This window comes from Sorex araneus, chromosome 11 (genome assembly GCF_027595985.1).
Source record: "Sorex araneus isolate mSorAra2 chromosome 11, mSorAra2.pri, whole genome shotgun sequence".
NCBI classification, from domain to species: domain Eukaryota; kingdom Metazoa; phylum Chordata; class Mammalia; order Eulipotyphla; family Soricidae; genus Sorex; species Sorex araneus.
The window spans coordinates 39,445,052-39,468,969 of NC_073312.1; the positions used below are offsets into that span (position 1 = coordinate 39,445,052).

At 52.8% G+C, this 23,918-nt stretch overlaps 1 protein-coding gene across 4 annotated transcripts in view; it reads left to right on the forward strand.

The window, feature by feature from the left end:
• Nucleotides 1-23,918, forward strand: part of ARHGAP22 (Rho GTPase activating protein 22) — a 209,245-nt gene that overhangs the window by 174,720 nt on the left and 10,607 nt on the right. For all 4 annotated transcript variants that reach the window (XM_055119221.1, XM_004607398.2, XM_055119222.1 and 1 more), the window contains one exon: nucleotides 20,185-20,392. In XM_055119221.1, coding sequence (XP_054975196.1) covers nucleotides 20,185-20,392 — 208 coding nt within the window. The remainder of the gene's footprint in view (nucleotides 1-20,184; nucleotides 20,393-23,918) is intronic.

Genomic DNA, 23,918 nt, shown 5'->3' on the forward strand with positions numbered 1-23,918 from the left:
ACTGAATGAGTTAAGGAAAGTATTAATCAGGGCCAGAGAGATAATACAGTGGTAAGGTGCTCACCTTACATGTGACCAACCCAGGTTGGATCCCTGGCACCCTATATGGTCCCAGATCCTGCCAGGAGTGACCCGAGTGCAGAGTCAGGAAAATCCTGAGTACTACAGGATGTGGTCCAAAAATAAAAATAAAAAAAAATTTTAAAGAAAATCATTAATCTGAGAGAAAATGTTCTCACACACTATATAAGATAAAGGATGCATACCTAACCTATATAGAGCACTAGCTAAGCAACAGAAAATAATCCCATGCCCCCAAATTAGGGAAGTGAGCTAGCTGACAGTTCCTTAAAGAAGATACACAGGTAGCAGTAAGCATATGAAACAATGTTCATCATCACTTACTATCAGGGAACTGTCAACAGAATGGCAATGAGGTGTCATCTCACACCAGTGAAAATGGCAAATATCAAAACAAAACTGGAAATAACCAGGGTTGGCAGAGATGGAAAAATGGATCTTATTCGCTGTTTGTGGGAATATCATCTGATTCAGCTTCTGTATAAAAACGTGGAGATTTTTTTTTTTAAGTCCAAGTAGAACCTCCACCTGCTGAACCAGTTCCACTTTTTGGCATTTAACCTAAAATAAAAATGTATTCATTTAAAAAATTACATAAACACCTATGTTTATTGCAACGTTTAATAAGATATCAAGGACACTGAAATGATCCAAATACCCAACTGCAGATGAAAGGATCAAGAAGTTATGGAATACACATAATGGAACATTATAAGAAAGATGAAATAAGCTATAAGAAAAAATGAAATTAAGCAGTTTGTTATAACTTGGATAGAATTGGAGGGTGTCCTGTTACACAAAATAAACCCGTTCAAATGCTGGGTGATATCTCTCATCTGTGGAATATAGAGAAACAAAACAAGGGAAGAGATATTTTTGAATAAAGACAAACTCTTTGCCTTGGATACAGTGTAGAATATTAAGCAGTAGGAGGGGGTGAAGGGAGGGAAAAGGTGGGTTGGAGGGGACAGAGCTAGTGGCGGAGGATCTTGAGTACCTTGGAGGTGGTGAGGTACAGTATAGCTCTATATATCAAAACTATCAATCTTAACACTATTGTAACCATGTAACCTAAACTATAATAATATAAATAGGAAAAGAGGGCTGGTGTTAGTACAGCGGGTAGGGCAGGTGTTTTTCATGCATGCAGATGACTTGGGCTCAATCCCCAGCATCACATATGGTCCCCCCAAGCCCATTAGGAGTGATCCCTGAGCACAGAGCCAGGAGTAATTTCTGAGCACAACCTGGTATGGGCCAAAAACCAATAAAAATATTAATCACAGACCAAGATGTAACTCAGCAGTAGAACACTTTCTTGCATGTTTGAGGCATGAGTCCCAGAGTTCAGTCCTTGGCACTATAGAAAAGATGAAAAAGGGAGGAGAGGGAAGAGGATGGGAGGGGAGAAAGAGAAGGAAAAAAGGAAAGGAGGAAGGGAGAGACAGGGGAGGAGAAGGAAGAAAGGAAGAGAGGAAGGGAGGGTGGGAGGAAGGAAGGAAGGAAGGAAAGAAGGAAGGAAGGAAGGAGAGAAGGAAGGAAGGAAGGAAGGAAGGAAGGAAGGAAGGAAGGAAGGAAGGAAGGAAGGAAGGAAGGAAGGAAGGAAGGAAGGAAGGAGGGAGGGAGGGAGGGAAGGGAGGGAGGGAGGGAGGGAGGGAGGGGAGAGAAAGGAAGAAAGAAAGGAAAGAAAGAAAGAAAGAAAGAAAGAAAGAAAGAAAGAAAGAAAGAAAGAAAGAAAGAAAGAAAGAAAGAAAGAAAGAAAGAAAGAAAGAAAGAGAAAGAAAGGAAGGAAGGAAGGAAGGAAGGAAGGAAGGAAGGAAGGAAGGAAGGAAGGAAGAAGGAAGGAAGGAAGGAAGGAAAAGCAATAATCTTTTAAGAAAAGACTAATAGTTTATACAATATAAAATGAAGTATATCTGGGGCTGGAGTGATAGTATAGCTTGCTTGCCTTGCATGCAACTAACCCGGATTCAATCCATGGCATTCCATTTGGTCCCCTGAGCATAGCCAGGAGTTATCCCTGAGCACAGAGCCAGCAATAAGCCCCAAGCACAGTCAGATGTGGCTCCAAAACAGACTTTAAAAAACATTTTTATTTTTAATTTTTAATTTATTTATTTTTGCTTTTTGGGTCACACCCAGTGATGCTCAAGGGTTACTTCTGGCTCTGCATTCAGGAATTGCTCCTGTCGGTGCTCCGGGGACCATATGGGATGCTGGGAATCGAACCCGGGTCTGCTGCGTGCAAGGCAAACGCTCTACCCGCTGTACTATCACTCCAGCCCCCAGATTTTAAAAAATAAATTAAAAGAAGATTACCCATTCTTTAAAAGTAGATTAAGAAGAGTAAAAGACAATCAAAGGGGCTGGAGTGATAGCACAGCAGGTAGGACATTTGCCTTGCATGCGGCCGACCCGGGTTCGATTCCCAGCATCCCATATGGTCCCCTGAGCACCACCAGTAGTAATTCCTGAGTGCAGAGCCAGGAGTAACCCCTGTGCATCACCAGGTGTGACCCAAAAAAGAAAAAAAGAAGACAATCATAAATTAAGAGATATTTTTTGCAATACATTTAACCCATCAAAATGACTTGATTCTTTTTTTTTTTTTTAATTTTTATTAAATCACCATGTGGAAAGTTACAAAGTTCTCAGGTTTATATGTCACTTATACAATATTCAAACACCCATCCCTTCACCAGTGCCCAAATTCCACCACCAGAAACCCCAGTTTACCCCCCGCCCCCACCCCCTACCCCCTACTGTATAACTAATGAATTTCACTTCATTTTTTCTTTACCTTGATTACATTCCATAATTCAACACAAAACTCACTATAGTTGACATAACTCTCTCTCTCTTTTTTTTTTCTCTTTTTCCTTTTCCATTTTTTTTTTTTAATTTTTCCCCCTCATCCCCCTTCCTGCGCCTCATAGTATGGTGTACTCCACGCCACGTTGGCCAGCGTGGGGCTTTTGCTTAGCTCATAGTCCAGAGGTGGCTGTTACATTAAGAACCTTCAATATTTCAACAAAAACTTACTGTTATTATTTGGAGTTTCCCCCCCAAGTCTGACCTGTTCAAATGGAACCCTTTCACATTGATGACAATTATAAATGTTAAGTTGCGCGGACGCTGCCGCGTCCGCGCGGTTTTGGATTTCTGTATAAAGTCCTGGGAAAATTCTGCCAGAAATTACATATTTCCTCCGTTAGCCTGCGTGGGGCAAAGGCTTAATTCACAGTCTCCATACATGGGTGCAAGCACTTGCTGGAACCCCAATTCCTAAAGCTGTCTCTGGTTCCCGCTTGTTCCACATCCACCGGCTCTGCAGGGGCATGGGTGCCCGGGCCGAAAACCCAGCCGGCCGGAGCCGAGCACGGGCCCGACTAGGGCTGGCTCTGTATCCCGCGGCTGTTTCAAGTTCAAAGCACACATTTTGTTTTTTTTCCGCGCCACCAAGTTCGTACCTTCTCAACGGACCCACAAAATGAATGACTTGATTCTTAAACTTCTCCAGATTAGTAAAGACAGTAGAAATTTTCAGACAAACGAACAAAAACCAGTAGAAATATAAGCAAGAGAAACAGGCACTTTTGCAAATGAAATCCTCTTAATAATGGATATAAATAAAAGAGCTGTGCCTCCGTATATTCAGGGAAATATGAAGGCTCAACCACAAGGAAGTGGCTGGGATGATTAATCGAGAAGGATGAATGGGCAGCTACAAACACATGCATATGTTACTAGGGAAATTGGCAAATCAGCAGGTCTCCAAATGTTGGTGCTCTGCACCCAAATGGCCCAGCGGTTCTGCTGTGAGGTGTGTCCCAAACAGATGTTTGTGCACAAGTGTGCCAGAAATTCACAGGTTAATTTATAACCTGGGATGGCCTAGTGTTAACCTAGTACAATACTATTTTTTTAAAATTTTTTTCTTGCTTTTTGGGTCACACCCAGCGATGCACAGGGGTTACTCCTGTTCTGCACTCAGAAATTACTCCTGGCAGTGCTCAGGACCATATGGGATGCTGGGAATCGAACCCGGGTTGGCCGCATGCAAGGCAAATGCCCTGCCCGTGCCGTGCTATTGCTCCAGCTCCGCTAGGTACAATACTGTTTAGAAAGAAATGTGACTCAGTGGCCTGAGAAACTGGGCTTAAGGCATATGCCTTACATGAGGCAACCCCAGTTGGATCTCTGGGCACCTCCTGCATCGCCAGGTAATCCCCAGCATCACATCCTCTGGCCCTCACATTGAACTCGGTGGCTGATCAGTCCAGAATCACCAGGAGGAGCCTCTGGACCTCCTGAGACCCACTTGAGAGCCCCCTGCACCCCCTTTTAAATTTTTTTCTCTTTCTTTTTTTCTTTTAAGGTTTTGGACTGCACCCAGTATTGCTGGGTTACTCCTGGCTCTGTTCTCAGGGATCATTCAGGGGCTCGGGGGACCATCTGGGGTGCTGAGAAATAAACCTGAGTTGGCCATATTCGAGGCAAGTGCCCCACCAACTGTACTGTCGAGCTCTCCAGCCCCCCAAATGTGATTCTTTCTTCCAAGGGGGAGCTAGGACAGTGAGAACTGAATTAACTGCAGCTCCGCCCAGCACCATGCATGATGTGCCACGTTTACCAAGGGACTAGGCAGCAACAGGCCATGTGTTTTATACAGTTTACCGAAAATTGAAAATAGGGCATGTTATGTTAGTTATGGACAGTTAGGCCATGAAAAAAAATATTCGAAAAGCGAAAAAAAAAATGAAGGCCCAGAAAGTCAGGATTGTTGGGCCAGAGAAAACTCCATGGGGTAAGTGCAGGTTCTGTATCAGGAGTCCTGGTTGGATCCCCAGCACCACAGGGTTCCCCAAGCACCATCAGGAATGACTCCAGAGCACTGAAGCAGGAGTAACCTCTGAGCACCACTGGGTGTGGCCCCAAGAAACAAACAAGAAGAAAAAGGTCAGGATAGCAGTCCCGGTGACTCGGAAGTTTTACAGGAATCACGTATCCCTCCTCTCTTCCTCCCTCTGCCCCTCACTTTGCCCAACTGGGGACCATTCCCAGATCCTCGCATAGACCCCAATTTCACCCCCCTGCCCAGGCCCCCGCATCTCTCAGCCTCCTCTGGCTGAAGGACTCACAAGAATTCAAACAGGAACCACCATCAAAGGCGCTTATCTCCTGCCACCAGCAGCCTAAAGGAAGTGCAGAAATCCTGGGGGTTAGTGATGGCGGGCATGTCCAGGCAAGCCTGGGCGCTCCCAGGTGGGCTCCGAGAGCCTCTGAAGGCTTCCTGGCAAAGCTGTTATTAGCCTGGTTTCTCCTGGAAAGGAGGCTTAGAGGATCAGCCCTCCTCGCACTGTTTAATAACGGAACCCACGGGCCTTTTCAAGCATGTTTGTTCTGGCAGAGAGCGGGGGGGGGGCCCCCACTCTGCCAGACTCCAGTGGGCAGCGTGCCCGCTGCAGTCAGCAGAGAGCCCAGCTGTCCCCACAGAGAAATCCAGGTCAGAGAAGCCAGTTACTGCTGATCGCTGGGCCGGGAGGCTGGGCTGGGGTGTGCCTGGAACACCACTTGGCCTGGGCATTCACTCACTCACGCGGTCAGTCATTCTCTCTCAGATGCACTGTGGAGCTGGAATAAGACAGACAGACGCCCTGCCCCGGGAGTGCACCTTCTCACAGAGGAAGGGAGCCCAGGCAGGTACACGGTGCTGGGGAGAGGGCGAGGCTGAGTGAAGGAGGGCAAAGACGGGGCACCTGAGTCCAGGAGACAAGGGGCAGAATCCACAGCTGCCTGGCCAGAGCACATGGGAAGCAGCAGAGGCCAGTGTGAAGGAGAAGAGAGGAGCCAGGTCGGAGCATGGGGTGGGCAAGGTGTCAGCTCTGGTCTGGGGGATGACTCTGGCTTGGCCTCGGAATGGAACAGTATCACACAAATGGCTTTATTCCTCGGTTTGTGGGTCCCTGACTGGAACCTGAAAGATCTGCATACTATACTCCAGAGGATGGGGCCAAGAGGTTGTACAGTGGGCAGGGCACTGGCCTTGCAATAAGCAACCTGGGTCCGATCCCCTAAAACCTGTATGATTCCCCAAACCCTGCCAGGAGTGATCCCTGAGCCCCAAGCCAGGAGTAAGGCCTGAACATAGCCAAGTATGGCCCCAAACAACAAAAAAATAAATAAATAAATAAAAGACGGCTCCAATGCAAAGAAAGAAAGAAAGAAAGAAAGAAAGAAAGAAAGAAAGAAAGAAAGAAAGAAAGAAAGAAAGAAAGAAAGAAAGAAAGAAAGCAAGCTCCAAATGCTGGCAAAGCTATAGTTCTCTTTCAACAGCTTTAAGAAGTGGTTTGGACGCCCCAGCATCCTGTAGCTGGGTCCACTGCTCCTGTGCCCACTGCGCCTGAGTCCATGCCAGTCTCCCTGGCTGTCTCTCAAAGTCCACTGCTGGTTCGTCCCTGGGGCTCTGTCATCTGTCATGGGGGTTTCAGGACTACCTCTCAAGACCCGTGGCCCAGCGGCTCCCTGTGCCCTCGGCTTTCCTCAGCTCTCCAGCCAGAGGTACGCACACGTAGGGGAGAACCCACCATCCTGCAGGCCACTCGGGCATAGATGAGGGGGCAAAGAGAAGCTGCCGTCCCTGCAGGCGTGTGCATGGGTTCAAAGAGGGGGTTGCCTGGCTGGGAGATTCCTTTTATCTCTTAGTGTTTCCCAACCCCTCACCCCCGCCATTCCATTATCTGCTTAGTGGGATGAGATTCAGAAGAACCAGTTAAATGAACTCCGTTGCCTGGCACCCTGCCCGTCACTCCCGCCGTAACATGAGCAGAGCCTGACTCAGCTGCTAGCAGGATCCCTCTGGCTGCTGCACCGAGAGTAGATGAAGGAGGACAAGGGCAGAAACAGGAGACCAGAGAGGAGTTTCTCGCACAGTGATGCAGGGGAAGGGAAGGAAGAGGGCAGCCCGGCGCAGGGTGGCAGTGCTGCAGAGCAGTAATTGGTTCCTTGATTCTTGTTGGAGAGAAAGCCGGCAGTAGCTCCCTGCCCACGTGGATGAGAGAATGAGAGGAGCCCACGGGCCATTGTTAGAGATGTTCTGATCTAAGCAAGTGGAAAAGTGGTGGGAAATGTACAGTGGTAAAGGGTCAGGTGTTGCAACATTGTAAGACTGAAACCCAATCATGAACAACATTTTTTTTTCTCTTTGGGTCACACCTGGCAATGCTAGGAGTTATTCCTGGCTCTGCACTCAAGAATTGCTCCTGATGGTGTTCAGGGGACCATATGGGATTCGGGGTATTGAACCCGGATTGGCCATATGTAAGGCAAATGCCCTACCCACTGTACTAGTTGTTCATGTGCCCCTCATGAACAACTTTGTAACCATGGATCTCATGGTGATTTAATTAAAAACTATGTAGGGAGGATTTTAGTTTTTAATAAGATACCTTGATTTACAAATTCTTTTTTTAAAAACAAAGTTGAGTTTTAGGTATATTTTGTCCTAGCACCAATCCCATAAGCAGTGTCAGCTTCCCTCCACCAGTGTTCCCAGGATCCCTCCCATGTCCCCTTACCCTTCAGCCTGACTCTTTGACAAGCACATTTTAAAGTTTGGTTGTTGTGGTTTGGATCTCCTGCTGGGAAACTGTTAGAACTAGTAAAGAGCTCAGCAAGATTGCAATATAAAGGATCGATATACACAAATCAATAGTGTTTCTGTATAGAAACAATGAGCAAACAAAATTAAGCGGGGAGAATTTTGGTTAAAATAGCACCTTAAGAGAATAAAATAACTAGGAATAAATTTGAGAAGAACTACAAAACCTATACTCTATGACAAAACATCGTTGAAAAAAAATTAAAGACCCAAGTGATTGGAAAGACATCCTGGGTACATGGACTAGAAGACTTGCATGCAATTGAGCATCCCGGCAGCTCCCTGCACAGGGACCCATTTTGCCTGGCCTCTCGTGGTGTTGGCATGGTGACATCTTGTCTAGTGTATGGAGAGAACCTGCAGATCCTCAAAGGAGTTCTTTTGTGCCTAGGGTGGTGCTTAACAAAACTGGCTGTGATGAAATGTGAGGAGGCCAAATGAACATAAAGTTGCAGTGTCCATGTGACTGGATGCTACTATTTGCTTGTTCTGTGACCCAGGCAGATGTACCTGTACACACACACACAGGCATACACACTGATACACAACATACATACACACCTGTGCCCCACATACCTTTTCCGTGTCCTTGTTTGCAGTATAAGAATAAGAATATCTCCTTTGGGCTGGGGATTTGGTTCAGAGGTAGAGAACTTGTATCAAAGTGTGAGACCCTGAATTTAATCCCCAGCACTTCCCTTCCCCCAGAACCCCCTTCCACCACCACCACCACCACCACCACCACCACCACCACCACCACATACACTGTCTTCTTTGCAGAAATGGGTGCTGGTTGCTCAGAACTCTCAGGACTAATAGTCTCCATCACTCAATGGACTCAGAGCATCAGCCAAATGCAGGCAGAGGACAGTGTGTGGGAGAGAAAAAGAAGGGACAAAGCCTTCGTGTTAGTCCCTCAGGGGCAATAAGAGGGAAAGTGAGTTGGGGCTCTCCAGTACTCGTGAATGTCAGAGTCACCAGAGGAAGACTGTGAGTTTGAGTTTCCCACTCTGCAGGATTCGCATCTCTAACACGTTCCCAGGTTGATGCCACCACCCTTTGAAAAACAACTGTGTCTTAAAAGACGGTGCATGCTATTAAAAAAGAGAGAGAGAAATTTTCATTTTCAGTCCAAGAGTGAGGGTGACTTTGAAACTAGGAAGGGGTGAGGAAACTGGAGGCGGGAGACTGGTGAGTGGAGTGAGCCGGACCTCCCCTCAACAGCTGGCCAACAGCTGAGCGTGTCTGATGTGGTCTTAAAGCAGCAGGGGCAGGTGGGCAGGTGGCAGGAAGGTGTGCAGGGATTGATGGGAAGAAGCCTGGTGGAGCCTGCTGGTCCCTGAGTTTGGGGACCCCATTCTGGTAAGGATCTGGGCTTTGGCTCCTAAGGTCTGCGGAGAGGGGTTATTGGGAACCCATGAGCCAGGGAGTGAAGTGACCCAGCACATCGTTTACAAGGATCAGGCTGACCACTGACCAGCGCAGGTCAGGCTGGGGGATGGATTTGCAGTTCATCCACGTAAGATGCCAGGGCTCCTTTAGCTACCCCGGGAACTGAAAGTGATCGATTCCAAATCTCCTGTGGATGTAGGATCTGCCAGCTCTGCTGAGCTGGGTGTGAGGCACAGGGAGTGAGGGGGGTGGCCTCTGATGGGGTGGTCGTGAGCCAGGAGGGAAGGACTGGAACAGCACAGGGGTGGGGGTCGGTCAGACAGGAGCAGCCCCAAGCTGTCCCTTTCGAGCTGGAGATAGTTGCCTGCTGGCTATCCAGGCGGCCAAGCTGCTGAGCCTGAAGTGGGTGGGGGGTGGAGGGGCTGGAAAAAGTGCTCCATCCCCAGGAACACGGTAACCATTCCACCTGCAGGCCAGTGGGCACTCGTGACCAAAGCCCAAAAGCTGTTTATCTGGTCACAGTCCAGGGGCTGTGCTGTCACTGCAGAGAGCCTGTTCTGCAGTGGTACACGTGCGGCCAGCCCTGCTCATCAGTGCCTCACTGCCTGACTGTGGCTCTCACAGGGCTCTGGGGACCTCCTCTGACCGCCCCCCTCCCTGCCCCCAGGAGCCAAACATTTTGCTCTGGGAGTCCTCGGAAATGGGGTTGGGAAATGGAGAGAGGACAAATGTGGGTCCCAGAGGTCACAGGGCAGGGTGCTTGACATGGAGAGAATCCCAGCCTCCAGGCAGCTTGGAGGAGCACAAAGCTACCCTTGAGCCTAGCTGGGGTGTGAGAGTGTGCATGTGTGTGAGTGTGTGTGAGTGTGTATGGTGTGTGTGTATGTGTGTGTGGTGTGTGAGTGTGTATGGTGTGTGTGAGTATGTGTGTGTATGGTGTGTGTGAGTATGTGTGTGTGAGTGTGTTGTGAGTGTGTGTTGTGTGTGTGGTGTGTGAGTGGAGTGTTTGTGTGTGTGTTGTGTGAGTGTATGTGTGGTATGTGTGTGTAATGTGTGTGTGGTGTGTGAGTGTATGTGTGTGAATGCGTGTGTTATATGTGTGTATGTGTGTATGGTGTGTGTATGTGTGTGTATGGTGTGTGTATGTGTGTTTGAGTGTGGGGTGTGTGTATGAGGTATGTGAGTGGAGTGTTTGTGTGAGTGTGTGTGTGGTGTGTCAGTGTTGTGTGAGTGTGTGTGGTGTGTATGTGTGTGAGTGTGTGTGATGTGTGTGTGTGGTGTGTGAGTATATGTGTGTGAGAATGTGTGTGATGTGTGATGTGTGTGCAGTGTGTGCAGTGTGTGAGTGTGTGTGTGTGTGTGTGTGTGTGTTTGCAGGAATGACAGTTTCCAGAGGAAGCCTCCGGGCTCTCTCAGGTTCAGGAGAAGATTGGTCCAGCCAGGCTGGCGCTGGAGTCCCAAATCCCAAGGACCAGTTCTCTCCATGGTCTACTTCTTCCAGAGCATTCCAGAGAGTCTGATTTCCAGTTCCCGTGAGTGTTGGCCATAGGCCTACAGAGAAGAGAACAGAACGTAGCTGACCCAGCTGGATTTCAGGGCCCTAAGCGAGCAGAGGGGTCAATAAACCTAATTCTGGGGCCGTGGCCATTTCTCCGGGCCTTCAGATCCATGTGCCAGGGGAGGAAGCCTGGAAACCGAGCTAGGCTCTAAAAGGCAAATCTAACCTCTTCTTCTGCGTGCATCACCCTGGGAGCCTCCCCAGGAGCCTAGGGAGACCCAGGGCAGGAGAGCAGCCCCCACTGGCGGGACAGTTAGGGGACCCCAGCTTTTTACCAGATGAACCGAGCATGGGGAATCTTATCTTGGGAGCGCCAGGCCAGCCTGATAGAGTGACTGGCAGGGGCTGCTCCCGAGGGCTTCCTGTTCAACTGCCTTGCACCCCACCCCTCACTGCTGTGAGATCTCCTTGAACTTGGCTGCCTACAAGGTGCCGCCAAGTGAGTTCAGAGCACAGGGCCGGAGTGGCTTGTCATCGTCCTGGCTAAGAAGAGGCCAACGGAGGGTGACCTTAGTGGCAGAGGAGGAGGCTGCCACCCTTCAGGAAGTTGTGTCCCCAGGGTAGGTCACAGCTGTGCTCACCCACAGGCCCTGTGGTAGCCCCTTGGAAAGGTGAGGAGACCGAATAGCGAGGAGCCTGACAGGAGGCAGGAGGCAGCATCATAGCTCAGGTCTGTGGGGCTCAATCAGGATTCATGTGGGCCCAGAGCAGGGGGTCCGCAGGCCTCTCCCGAGCCCTGGTCAGGAGCACTGGCTCTCAGCTCCTCTCCATCAGGCTGCTGTTTGCTGTGGGCTGCTCTCATCGTGGGGGCGGCCCGATCAGAATTGTACTGTCAAGGGGGAATGTTGAGAGGTTGAGTGAGCAACGTGCCTAACTGCGCAGGGCAGGGCTGGGAACAGCCCATCCCGAATCCCACTCCGGGCCAAGCCCTGCTGCGGCTGCTCTGTTGCCAAGCGTGCCTCAGAGTCTGGAGAGAATCTGCAGGTGCGCGAAGGCAACTCCCTTCAGAGCAAAACTGCTGGTGGGCAGTCAGGGCTGGTGTGAGGAGGTAACCGAGAACGCTGGGCAGATGGTCCAGAGAGCTGGAGTGCATGTGTTGTACCTGGGAACCCCGGCTTCAGTCCCTGGCACCTCCTGGTCCCCTGAGTACTGCCAGGGATGACCCAAACAACCCCCGCCTCCTGTGAGATAAAAAGTGCAAAGAACCAAGGTGGAGAGAGTGTCCAAGGGCTTAAGGCACTTGTCCTGAATGCAGCCAACCCAGGTTCTAATGCCAGCACCACATACGGCCTCTGGAGCACCACCAGGGGCCACTCCTGAGCACTGAGCCAGGAAGAGCCCTGCCAGTGTGGTCCAGATTCCCTTGCTCCCCAAATAACAGAAATGACTGAAGTCAGAGATAGCTCAGAGATGTGTTTATCTGCTGCCAGGGGCTCGTGAGAGGACAGACTGGTCCTACCCTAGAGGACATTTGCGTGACTGTCTCTGTACACACACCCCAGTGGGCTACATGAAACAAGCCCCAGGGTTGCATGGGTGTCTGCCTGCCCGGGGCTTACGTCTGTCAACTCTGAGCCTCTAAACGGGGAAGCGGCCAGGCCTGGGGAGGCAGGTGCAGAGACTGTCCTGTCTGGGAAATCTGAGAGGGGGTGTCAAGATTCTCCAGAAACCTGCAGGTCAAACTCGATAACCACATACAGGTCAAACTCGAAAACGAAGGCTTGGAACCATTTTCCCCACCTTCAGGCTTACCTCTGAGACAAGAGCGAACCCCAAACCCCTTCCTGCTCACTCAGCCTCGGAAGGACTTTCCGCATTCCTGCCTCCCCACTAACTAGTATCGGGGCCCTGATCAAGAGTGTTCACTGGTCTGAAACAACAGTTCAGGGTTTCAAAAATCTCAGTAACACAAGAAGTATTTTATTGCATTAATAATTTTTTTCTTTTGGGGGTTACTCTTGTCTTTGCACTCAGGAATTACTCCTGGAAGTGCTCAGGGGACCATATGGGATGCTGGGAATCGAACCTGGGTCTGCTGCATGCAAGGCAAATGCTCTACGTGCTGTGCTATCACTCCAGTCCTGCAGTAATAAGTTTTTAATGGAAATGTAAACTGGTGCAATCTAGCCCATTGTGTTAGCATCCTATGCCAAATTGCCATGACTATAGCTGCTTAAAACAACACGTTCATGGGACTGGAGAGATAGTACAGTGGAGAGGGTGATGCCTTGCATGCAGCTGACCTGGCTTCGATCCTCTGCATCCCATATGGTCCCCAAGCCCTGCCAGGTGTAATCCCTGAAGCCCTGAGCACTGCCAGGTGCCCCTCCCCCCAAACAAAAAATAAGCAAATGGATCCCACATTTATTCTCACTCTTTTGGAGGTTAAAATCCAGTACAGTGCTGGAGAGAATAGAGTGGGTGAGGCGCTTGCCTGCAGGGCCTAGGTTTGGATCCTCAGCACCATGTACGGTTCCTGAGAACTGCCAAATCCAAAAATTAGATAAGTATGGATTGGGTAACTTATGTTGGGGGTTCCCCTTTGGATTTTAATGCCTGTGGGGAGCCTCTCACTGGCCTTTCCAGCAACAGCTAGTGTCCTGCTCACTCAGCTTTAAGACAAGACCCTCCCCCAGGCCCAGATGCTCCAGCCCTTCCAACAGGATCTGCCCACAGGCCCCGGAACTCCCTCCCTCTCTCCCACCTCCCACCTAGATGCTGTTGTAGTGCCCCTGGCTTTGCTGCTTCTCTCACCCCCATCCCCCTGCTCCTGATGTGCTTGGGCTGTATGGGCTCCTCTCACTGGTGCCAAATCCGGAGTGGGTGGACCCTGTTGAAAGAGCTGGGGGTCCAGAGTCTGAGCCCAGGAAGACGGCAGTCGGTGGGTGTAGCCTCACATCCCATTAGGTCCAGTGGGGAGGGGTCTTGGACCTTGGTTGGGACACTCCCACCCACCCCAAATAAAGACTCTTCTGTGGGGGCCAATAATAGGTTTTGCGGCAAGGTAATTTTAGGCCGAAGCTGAAGCTCTGCCTCTTACCTGCTGGGTGACCTTAGGCAAATAAGCCTCTGAGCCTCCTCTGTAAAGGTGAGGACGTGAATCCTCACCAGTGCTCAGGGCTGCACAAGAGAATGTGTCAGACCCGAAACTGCCCCTGGCGCTAGGGGCTGACCCGGCCAGGCCGGCCCTGCCTTTTTGCGGTGGAGCCCTGGGCTCCAGGTCTGAAGGCAGCGCCCTGCCGGCCTTCCCCCGCCTGCACCGGCCCGTCCCGTGGCGCGGAGTGGACGGCAGCTCCCGGAGCAAGTCCCCGGACGAGGCAGGGAGCGGCTGCAGAGAAGACCCGTTTGGGCGTCCGCAAGCAGCGCGAGATCGTCCACCTCGGGGCGTTCAGCGAAGCCTTTTCGGCAGTTCCCGAGCCCTCCCTCCGGGGTCCCGGCCCGGGGCGGGCGGGCGGGCGGGCGCGAGCGGCGGGCAAGACGCTACCTGCGCGCGTGCCGGGCATTCCTGCCGCCGCCGCGCGCCGCGCCCGGCCGAGCCATGGGCCTGATGCCGGCCGCGCGGGCCTGGTCCGGGTGCCGCGCCTGCCCGCGGCCGCCCTGCCGCCTGCCCGCCTGCTGCGCGCCCGCCGCCCCAGGTAGGGCGGGACGGGGTGCGGTGGGCCCCGCGGGGGGGAGCGGGGGGGGGCGGCGTCCCGGGGGGCCGGGGCTCACGGGAGCCCCAGCGCGGGCTCCGACCGACGGACGGGAGGACGGACAGACGGACGTGCGGGCGGGTGGCTGGGGAGACGCGTGCCGCGGGGAGATGCGGGCTGCGGGCCTGTCGGGAAGAGGTGGCAGAGGCCCGGGCGCCCATCTCTCCTGCCCAGCCGCACGGACGGACACCCAGCGTGCAGAGGAAAGGAGTCTGACGGGGGCGCGGGCTTGCCGAGGGGCCTCCTCCCCACTCCCCCTCTGCGGAGCCCGGGCTCCTAATTCCCCCCCAGATATCTTCTTCTTGAACCCCGTGGACTTGGGAAAGGCTTCTGTGCAGGGCATGGGGGCTGCCCTCCCTCCTGAAAAGCGGGGATCACTTTTGTACTGGGGAGAGGCTCGCTTCCCTCGCCCCCTGCCCCAGTGTTAGCTGCTGCTGAGTTTCTCCCAGAGCTGACTTCAGGAGCCAAAGAGGTGGTTCGCGGAGTAAGGTGCTTGTCCCCTGCGCTGCGGAGCCCACTGCCATCCCGGACGCCACCGAAAGGGTCCCTAGAGCCGTTTCAGGAGTGATCCCTGAGCTCAGAGCCTGGGGTAAGCCTTGGGAACCACTGGGTGTGGCCCCCAAAGCAAAACAAACAAAAAATTACGGACTTCAGCCTCCTCAGGTGGACAGCAGGGAGCAAGGCAGGGCCGAGGCTGAGAGGGGCAGCGGCTTTGGCATGGTTGCAGCGCTGAGGCTTCCCCAGTCCCTGGGCAGGGCTGGCACAGGAGTGGGGTTGGAGTGCCAGCCGGCGAGTGGGCACACAGAGGACAGGAAGGTGGCCTGGGTCCGGACACGGGAGTAGGTACAGATCCCAGGTCCGCAGCCTCCTCCCAGGATCTTATCTGCTGGTTCTTCGGAGAATGGGGTAGGGAGGGGGTGTTTGGGCCACACCCTGCTGGCTGTGCTGAGGGCTTACTCCTGGACCTGCACTCGGGAGTCACACCTGGCACCTGGCATTGTCTGGGGGGTGTCATATATGGTTCCGGGGATGGTCCTTGGGTGGGCATAGTGCAAGGACTGCCGGGCGATGCTGAAGAGGCTTTTACAATTCTTTCCACTGCATTGTGTCTCTTCCCTGGTGGCAGGACAGGCCTTGCCCAATGCCCTGTCACCAGCAGCAGGAGGCCACAGAAAGGCCAGCATAACCCTGAGCGCCATTCTCAGAGATCAGCTCCCCCAGTAATGCTGGCTTTTTTTTTCTCTTGCTGCCGCTTCCTACCTGGAGGTCCCAGAATGGGACCCCTGCGTCCCTGTGCTGGCTGGCCGAGGAGAGACAAGCCAGGCTCGCCCAAGGTCTCCTAGAACAGGGCTCAGAGCTAGCTGTCTGCTCCCCCTGAGCCTTTCTGCCGCTGCTTGGGATCCGGGATCCCGGGAGAAGGGAGCGAGGCCTGGGCTTGGCCAGGGAGCAGCTGGCAGGGGAGGCGCCCGCGAGCAAGTTCATCCAGAGGAAGGGCGGGCGGCCTCTGCCAGCTTCCTCTCCCGGGGCAGCGGCTGCTTTGTGCGGCGCGTGGGCTGGCACCTCGAGGAACTCCCAGGCTGGCTGGGTTTCTGACAAACCTAACTGGAACCGCGTCTTGGCACGGCACCCCCTTCGCAGGCGTGCCAGGAGGGCCGAGGGTGCTGGGAGCCATTGTTCCAGGCTCTGTCAGGCTCTACCAGAGGCTCCAGGTGGAACGAGCGAGCTGAGCTGCTTTACCGTGGGGTCTTCCAGGCCTCTGGCCTCCAAGGGAGGCGGGGGCACAGCTGGCCCCTCACACAGCTGTGAAGGGAAAATGGGCTGCGGCCTGGGGCATGGTGGGCAGTTCCTGAAGCCCGGTGTGACCGTGACCTTGTCATGGTGAAACTGATGGAGGAAAGGGGGGGGGAGGTTCTGGCCCCAGTGGCGAAGCCAGGCTGGCCCCTGTGGGGATGCAGCTCAGAGTCTTTGGTCCTTGTGGCCTCTGTGGAAGGTCAGGTCTCACTGTTCCCTGCAGTCTGAGTCCTCTTCAGCTCTCACACAGGCCTCTTCTCACCAGGCTCAGCACTTGAAGGGCCTCCTGGGAGAGCCATTTCCCAGAGCCCCTGAGCTATGTAGGGCCGGATACTCACGAGCCTGTGGGCCTTTGCCAGGACAGGGCACTGTCTGCGCCCAGCCTCTTCGACTTCCTCACTCTGTTCACCCTCCAGCCTCTACCCTGCTCTGCACTGGCACTTCTGTGCATTCTTTATGTGGGGGGCCACACCCAGCTGTGCTCAGGGCTTACTCCTGGCTCCGCACTCCTTAATTACTCCTGGCAGTGTTTAAGGGACCATATAGGATGAGGCGGGTCAAACTCAGGTTGGTCCTGTGCAAGGCAGAGGCCCCTACCGATTGTACTATCTCTCTGGTCCCACCGCTGTACATTCTTAGACGCCATTTCCTTTTTCCCTTTGCCCTTTTTTGGCTCTCATAGAGGAGGGCAGGGGAGCAGTCAGGAGGGCTGCATGGAGGAAGGGTGGTGATGCTTTTCTCCATATTTGACACCCTAGCAAATGACGCCAGTTGTAACAGGCATGATTTCTCATTTCTGCTCATGAAGTTGTGGTTGTTTCTCAAACAGACTTAAGGCCAGTTCTAACACCTGAGCTACTGTATGATCGGGGCCAGGCCCAGCAGTGTCAGGAATAGAACCCAGGGCCTTGTACATGCATTGCACCGCACAGACCAGAGCCCTGCCAGCCCCACCAGGTGGCTGTCAAGCCACACCTGATGTCCACTTGGTCATCTCGGCATGAGAGTTGAGCCCACCACCCAATTTCTAGGGAAGCTGCAGATTGTGGTTGGGGCAAGGAATTGCTCTTTGCCGGGAAGCGGGAAAGGAAAGCCAGTCCTAGGCCTTACCCAGGGCTTCCAGGTCTTTGTCCTATTTCACAGAAAAGAATTTAGGAAGAGATGAACAGTGAAGTAAAAGCAGATTTTATTTGGAGGAAGGGGAAGGAGAGAGAGAAAGAGAGAGAGAGAGAGAGAGAGAGAGAGAGAGAGAGAGAGAGAGAGAGAGAGAGAGAGAGATTGACAGAGACAGAGTAACACCCTCAAGACAGAACATGGGCTTCACCAAGGATGGAGAGAGCCCCAGTATACATCTCGAGAGCGGAGATGTGGGCAACATATATGCTTGGGCACTGCCTGTGCTCAGCTACATGGGTACCAGCAGCATATGGCCTCGGGAAGCATTTTCATGCACTTCCTTTGTGTAAGGTGACTTTTATAGGGATTTTCCCAAGTTGCCTGTGTAGGGGATCTCCCTAGATAAGAGTCCATTGTTAGGGTGGTTGCCAAAGAGAGTAGAGTTGGGAGTAGTCTATGGCCTTCTTTGAAATTCCTTTCCTGGCCTTTGTTCCCAAGGTTCTCCCGGAGGGGTGTCCAGCCTTCTCTGGGTCTCTTAGCAGCAGGTGAAGTCTTACCCGTTCACAAGGTGGGCTTTTGCAGTCTTGGGACTGGTGGTTTATTACTTCCCAAGAATCCCATTGTCATGAGGGGCTGTATCCTATCTACCTGCCTACATCACTGGGAGGACTCAAGCCAGGGTTGGCCATATGCAAGGCAAGTACCTTAATGCTGTACTATTGCTCCACTTCCCAGCCCAGCAGCTTAGCCACTTTTTGTTTTGGGGACACGTATCTAGGAGTCCTTGGGGGGCTATTGCCAATTCAGTGCTCAGAGGTTACTCCTAGGAATTACTCCTGGTGGTGCTTGAGGGACTATATAGTGCTAGAACATGAACCTGGACTCAGCCCATTGAATTTTGTCTCTGGCTCCATCTTAATCATTTAAAAATGAATAGTTCAGTGGGATTAAGTACATTTGCAATGTGCAGCCCTAGCCACCTACCATCTCCAGAACTCTTTTATCTTGTGTAATTGAAAATTTGCCCTCCTTAAATACTAACCCCAAATCCTAACCAGCCTTTTACCATCATTCACCACATAATCATTACAGGTCTTATGCCCAAAATTTTGTTTGAAAGTGGGATGGACCAGTAGGTCAAGCGTTTTAATTTTAATTGTGACAGTATTAGATAAAAATCATTTATTACTAAGATATTTGGGGTGTAAGATTAGGATGCATGGGGGAAAAAAAGAGAATATTCATCAAAATGAAATGGGCCAGTTTGATGCAGGAAGATGCCATAACACAGGATGTACCTATGGTAGCTTTATTTACCTGATAGGTTCCTCTTGCACCTTTGTCTTTTTTGGGCTCTGTGACAGTAGTGTCAGCACCAAAGTGCCCTACACAAACTCTACATTTGGAAATGCACTGAAACATGAATAAGAATTTTAGGCTCACTCACAGAACTTGAGAAGACAAATGTGCATCCGTTTGCCAACTGATGGATGCATTGCTGCCTTGACTACCTTTTAAAAAGCATAAGGAGCAGAATCTTACCATGTGATGATGATGAAACGAAAGGTTATAAGCCAGTTTGGGGGCTGGAAGGAAGGGGTCACAGTTACACAGTGAAATATGGCACTTTCTCTCTTCAGGGTTTTAACTCCTTCTCTAGAATATAAGAGGAATCATGCAGAATTGGTCTTTTTTGGTTGACTTAGTTCGGTATCCTTAAGGCTCCTTCACATTGTTACATATGTCAGACTGTTCGACCTTTGTGGGGCTGAATAACAGCCCCACATTGGGTGTAGTCCATTCTGCTTATCTTTCGGTTCGTCATTGGCCACTTGGATTGTTTTTGCCTCTGGCTATTGTGAATGGACATGGGGCTGCAAATATCTTTGATATTCTGCTTTCAGCTCTTGGTTGTATTTATTTATTTGTGCTTTGAGGCCATACCTGGCAATGTTTAGAGGTTACTCTAGGCTCTGCACTCAGGAATTATTCCTGGATGGAACATGGGTCAGTCAGATGCAAGGCAAACGCCCTACCCACTATTCTATCCCTCCACCCCCCTGCTTTCAGTTATTTGGGGCATATACCTAGAAGTAGAATTGTTGGATCTAGATTTTCTTTCTCTTTTGAAGCATCTTTATCTGTTTTCCACAGTGAATGTACCACATTCTGTCTCTACCCTCAGAGTGCCAGGGAGCCTTTTCTCTACATCCTTGCCAACACTTTGTGCAGTGTGTCTGTTTTTGCTTTTGTTTTTCATAGTGACTCTGGTGGTTGCTGGAAGGGCCTGCCTCAGTATGGTTCTGATTTGTGGTTCTCATGGTCAGTGACGTGGCTTTGTCATCCTGCTGTCTCGAGGCTCGGTGTGTGGGTGGGGGGTTCGCTGTGCCTTTTTGATGCTGGTCTCTGTCCAGTGCTTGACCAGGAGAGACAGAGATGTTGCCATTCCTTCTGCGGGTGATGGGGAGTAGGTAGCTTCCCTTTGGGAGGGATTGCAGGGACAGGTTGGAAGAACATTCTGGCGCTTACTTTCTGGTGGACGTAGTTGCGGGTTTTCAACTGTGAGTCACTGCTGTTGGGAGGTTAGTGTTACATCAATAAACCGATCAATAAAAGGCATAATGTGTGTTCCCTGAGGGCCCTTTAAGGTTCTTCAGGCTTGGAGAGCTCTACCATTCAGGACAGTCCATGTGCCTGCTCTGCCACTGCCCTCCTCCCTGTGCCCAGTAGCCACGGTCAGCTGCTGGGGCGTGCCCTCTCAGCTTCTGATTTGTCCCCTCAGAAGCAGCCACCTCTGGTCCTGACCCTCGGTCCCCATGGTCCCAAGTGCCTGTTCCTACCACCTCCATCCCGCTGTGGGCTGCTGTAAGTGACTGGCCCTTCTGTATGCCCAGGAATCTTTGGGCAGCGTCTGGAGGACACAGTCCATCATGAACGGAAGTACGGCCCCCGCCTGGCGCCCCTGCTGGTGGAGCAGTGTGTGGACTTCATCCGGGAGCGCGGGCTCACCGAGGAGGGCCTCTTCCGCATGCCGGGCCAGGCCAACCTGGTGAGGGACCTGCAAGATTCCTTCGACTGTGGGGAGAAGCCTCTGTTTGACAGGTGAGCTCCAAGGGGCGGTTCCAGATGAGGCCCTGCCCACCCCCCAGGGGCTCCTCCCGGGCCACCTGCTCCCTAGACACAGTGGACGGGTATCTTGGAAGGTTGGCGGCAGACTGGTGGGAAAAGTGGTCTCCGCCCACACACAGTCCACTCCACTGGCACAGGTGTGGCAGTGGCTGGGACCCAGCTCCTGGTGGGTTTTGGGGTCACCCGTCATTCCCTCCTGCTTGTCCTGGGTCTGTGGCACATCGCCGGCCCTTACCAGGTCCTGGCTCCACTCTGGGAGAGGAACCTACACCTCGTAGAGCCCCAGGTCGGGGACTGGGGAGCTGCGGCTGTTTGGGGGGACCGCTTCTGCCTCCCAGAAACTTCCTCACTGTGGGAGAGTTTTCCATAAATATCTGGCTGCCTCCTGCCAGCCCTGGCCCCCTTTCCTTCCCACATGCCCTCACATCATCTGAGTCCCCCCAGCTGGCAGCACAGGCCCCGGGGCACCGGCCAGTGGCCCAATCTTCCCAACTCTGCTCTCAGGGAGGGCCCCCTCAGCCCCTCCAGCAGTGCCCAGCACTGCAGCCCAGAGAGGGATTGTGGGGCCCTTTGCCAAGATACACAGCTGGAGCGGCAGCCACTCCCCCAGGGAGGGCACCAGGAAGCACCATCCTGAGACTCTGAGCTATGCCCAGTGAGTCCAGTCTCCACCAGCTCCTGGGCCGTTTGGAGCCCTGGACAGCCAGCTGTGCCCCCCACACCATCCTGTGCTTCTGCTTAGCAATCAGGTTTGGGAGCCAGTGGAGTGAGGGGTGGAGTTGGGGTCAGACCTCCCCAGGCTCCCCACCTGCTACTCAAGTCCTCACTCCTTCCTTGCCGGGAAGCACCCCCTAGACCTACCCTTTTCATGTTTTCTATTCTTTTCTTTTAAAATTTTTTTTATTACAGTGAGATTAGCAGTTACAAACTTATCCATGATTGGGTTTTAGTCATATACCATTTCAACACCCATCCCTTCACCAGCGGACATTTCCCACCACCAATGTCCCCAGTTTCTCTCCTTCCACCCTCGTACCCACGAATTGCATTAGGGTTTGCAGTACAGGTACTTACTATAAGGTTACCATGTTTATCCCTTTACCTTTGTCTTCAATGTTGCTATGTCTGATTGGCAGATTGGCACCTGAGCGCAGTAGACCGCCCCGCCCAGAGCCCCTTCCCTCCTTTTACATGGCACTTCCACGAGAAGACCCTTCTCAGCTCCTCGCAGGGCTCTGGAACCATCTGTTTCTCCCCTTCCTCTCCTTCAGCTGCCTCTCCCCGGGGCCCCAAACCCCCACTGCCCTGGGCTCTGCCCTCCTCCACCTGCCTTCCTGGCAGTATTCCCCCCTGCTGCCTGCCCTGGCCCTCTAGGGGTTCTTTCTTCTGAAAGTGTCTCCTGGAAGGCTCTTCCTGCAGTGCTTTGCTGCTTCCCCGCCCCCCCCCCCCCGCCTCCCCGCAGACAGCTTGTCCACGGAGGGTGCGGCCGTGATCAGGACTGACAAGGATACAGGACCAGGCCCCCTGCAGGCTCCGTGACCAGAAGCACATACTCAGACTGGCCTGAGTCCCTGGCTGCCAGAGAGGGAGCTGGGGAGAGTGTCCCCCAGCCTGGGAGATGGAGGCTGGAGAGACTAAGCCATCCTGAGACAGGGACAGGCCTGGCTGTCCTTTGGAGACTGAAAGGAGGGGACTGGCAGGGAGCATGGCGTGGCTGCCCCTGGTCTGGACGGGCAGCGTCACAGTGCTGGCTCGGGCAAGAAGGGCTTGGGTCTTCTCGTCCTCCGGCCAGCAGCAGCAGCAGCTGGTTGGGAGCCCAGGCAGGCCCCCCGTTTGGGCTGGCCAGCTGCAGCCTCTCTGCTGGTGCACCCAGCCCCCCCCCATATCATCCAGGGCCAACTTCTGAGGGAGGGAGAGTGCCAGGTGGCCGCATCTGGCTAGAGGGGACCCTGGCTGCTCGGCACCCACATGCTGTGGGCTGTGGACTATGGAACAGAAGAACATTCTCCGCAGGGCCGTGGAGCAGCGTTCAGGGAGGACTCATGGGAGTTTCCGAAAATGTAGTAAGAAGCTGCCTTTAGCTACGGTTCAAGGAAAAGGCTCAGGCAGGAGACGGCCAGAGGCAGGGGAGAGGGAATGCGGAAGGCAGGTGCTCCGTGCCCGGGTGGGGCTGGGCGCTGGGCTTGGCTGAGTCGCAGAGACCTGCTGGCTGCAGGAATCAGGGCTGCCCCACTGGCGGGAGGCCAGGGCTCCCAGGGGCCACCCTGCTCACCAGAAGGTCTCCCTGCTGGCTCCTGTCCACAGTGCCTTTAGTTAATTTTTTTTTGTTTTGTTTTGGGTCACACCCAGTGATCTTCAAGGCTTCCCCCAGGCTCTGCACTCAGAATCACTCCTGGTGGGGCCCATGGAACCATAGGCTGAGCCAGGGATCAAGTATGGGAGAGCCATTTGCAAGGCAGACACCTTAACCCCTGTACCATCTCTCCTGTAGGAAATGTACTCCCCTGTATGGTCTCATTTTTTGGCTGTTCCTGTCTTTCCCCTGCTTCCTTGCCCTGTCCCCCCTTCCCAGTGCTCACAGGACACTGAACCCCAAGACCCCATGAGAGAGTCTTGACTCCAGCCTAGGGTCCAGCGAGTGAAGCATGTGGGTTACCACATGCTTGACCCGAGACGGACTGTGAGGGCAGAAGCAAGGATTAGAAATGGCCAGATCAGGAGCCACTAAGCTTGACACGGGAACGTGCCCAGTGTATCCACGGACACCTGGAACCCTAGGACCCCAGATGCCAGGGCTGGTAGGGACCCCTAGACATATCTCAGAGACCCTGGCATTGGATAGCCAGGGCCATGTGGCATATCGACTCCTAGTGGCAGGCTGCTTATTCCTGTGCATGACCTATGAGAACACGGAGTCCCAGAGTTCCAGTCCAGGGCTCTGGGAAAGCAGATGAAGGAACCGGACCCAAGCTCAGCCTGGGCGAGCAGCACGGAGAAGATGCTAAGGAGACTTTCCGGGAAGCCCTAAGCTGGGGGCAGGAGACTAAGGCTTAAGAGTAGATGGGTGGGGGTCGTTCGATAGCAAAGCAGGTAGGGAATTTGCCTTGCACAAAGTCAACCCGGGTTTGATTCCCAGCATCCCATATGGTCCCCCGAGCACCTCCAGGAGTAATTCCTAAGTACATGATCCAGGAGTAACCCCTGTGCGTTGCCCGGGTGTCGGGTGTGATCCAAAAAGCAAAAAAAAAAAAAAGAGTAGACGGGCATAATAGTTGGCAGTGACCACACTGGACAAAAACAGGCTATATATGATAACCTTTCAGTATCTGTATTGCAAACCACAATGGCCTGAAAGGGGGGTGGGGAGGGAGAGAGAGAGAGAGAGAGAGAGAGAGAGAGAGAGAGAGAGAGAGAGAAGGGGGTGGTGTGGGGGAGTGATGGGAGGGAACCTGGGGACACTGATGCTGGCAAATGTGCACTGGTGGAGGGATGGGTGTTG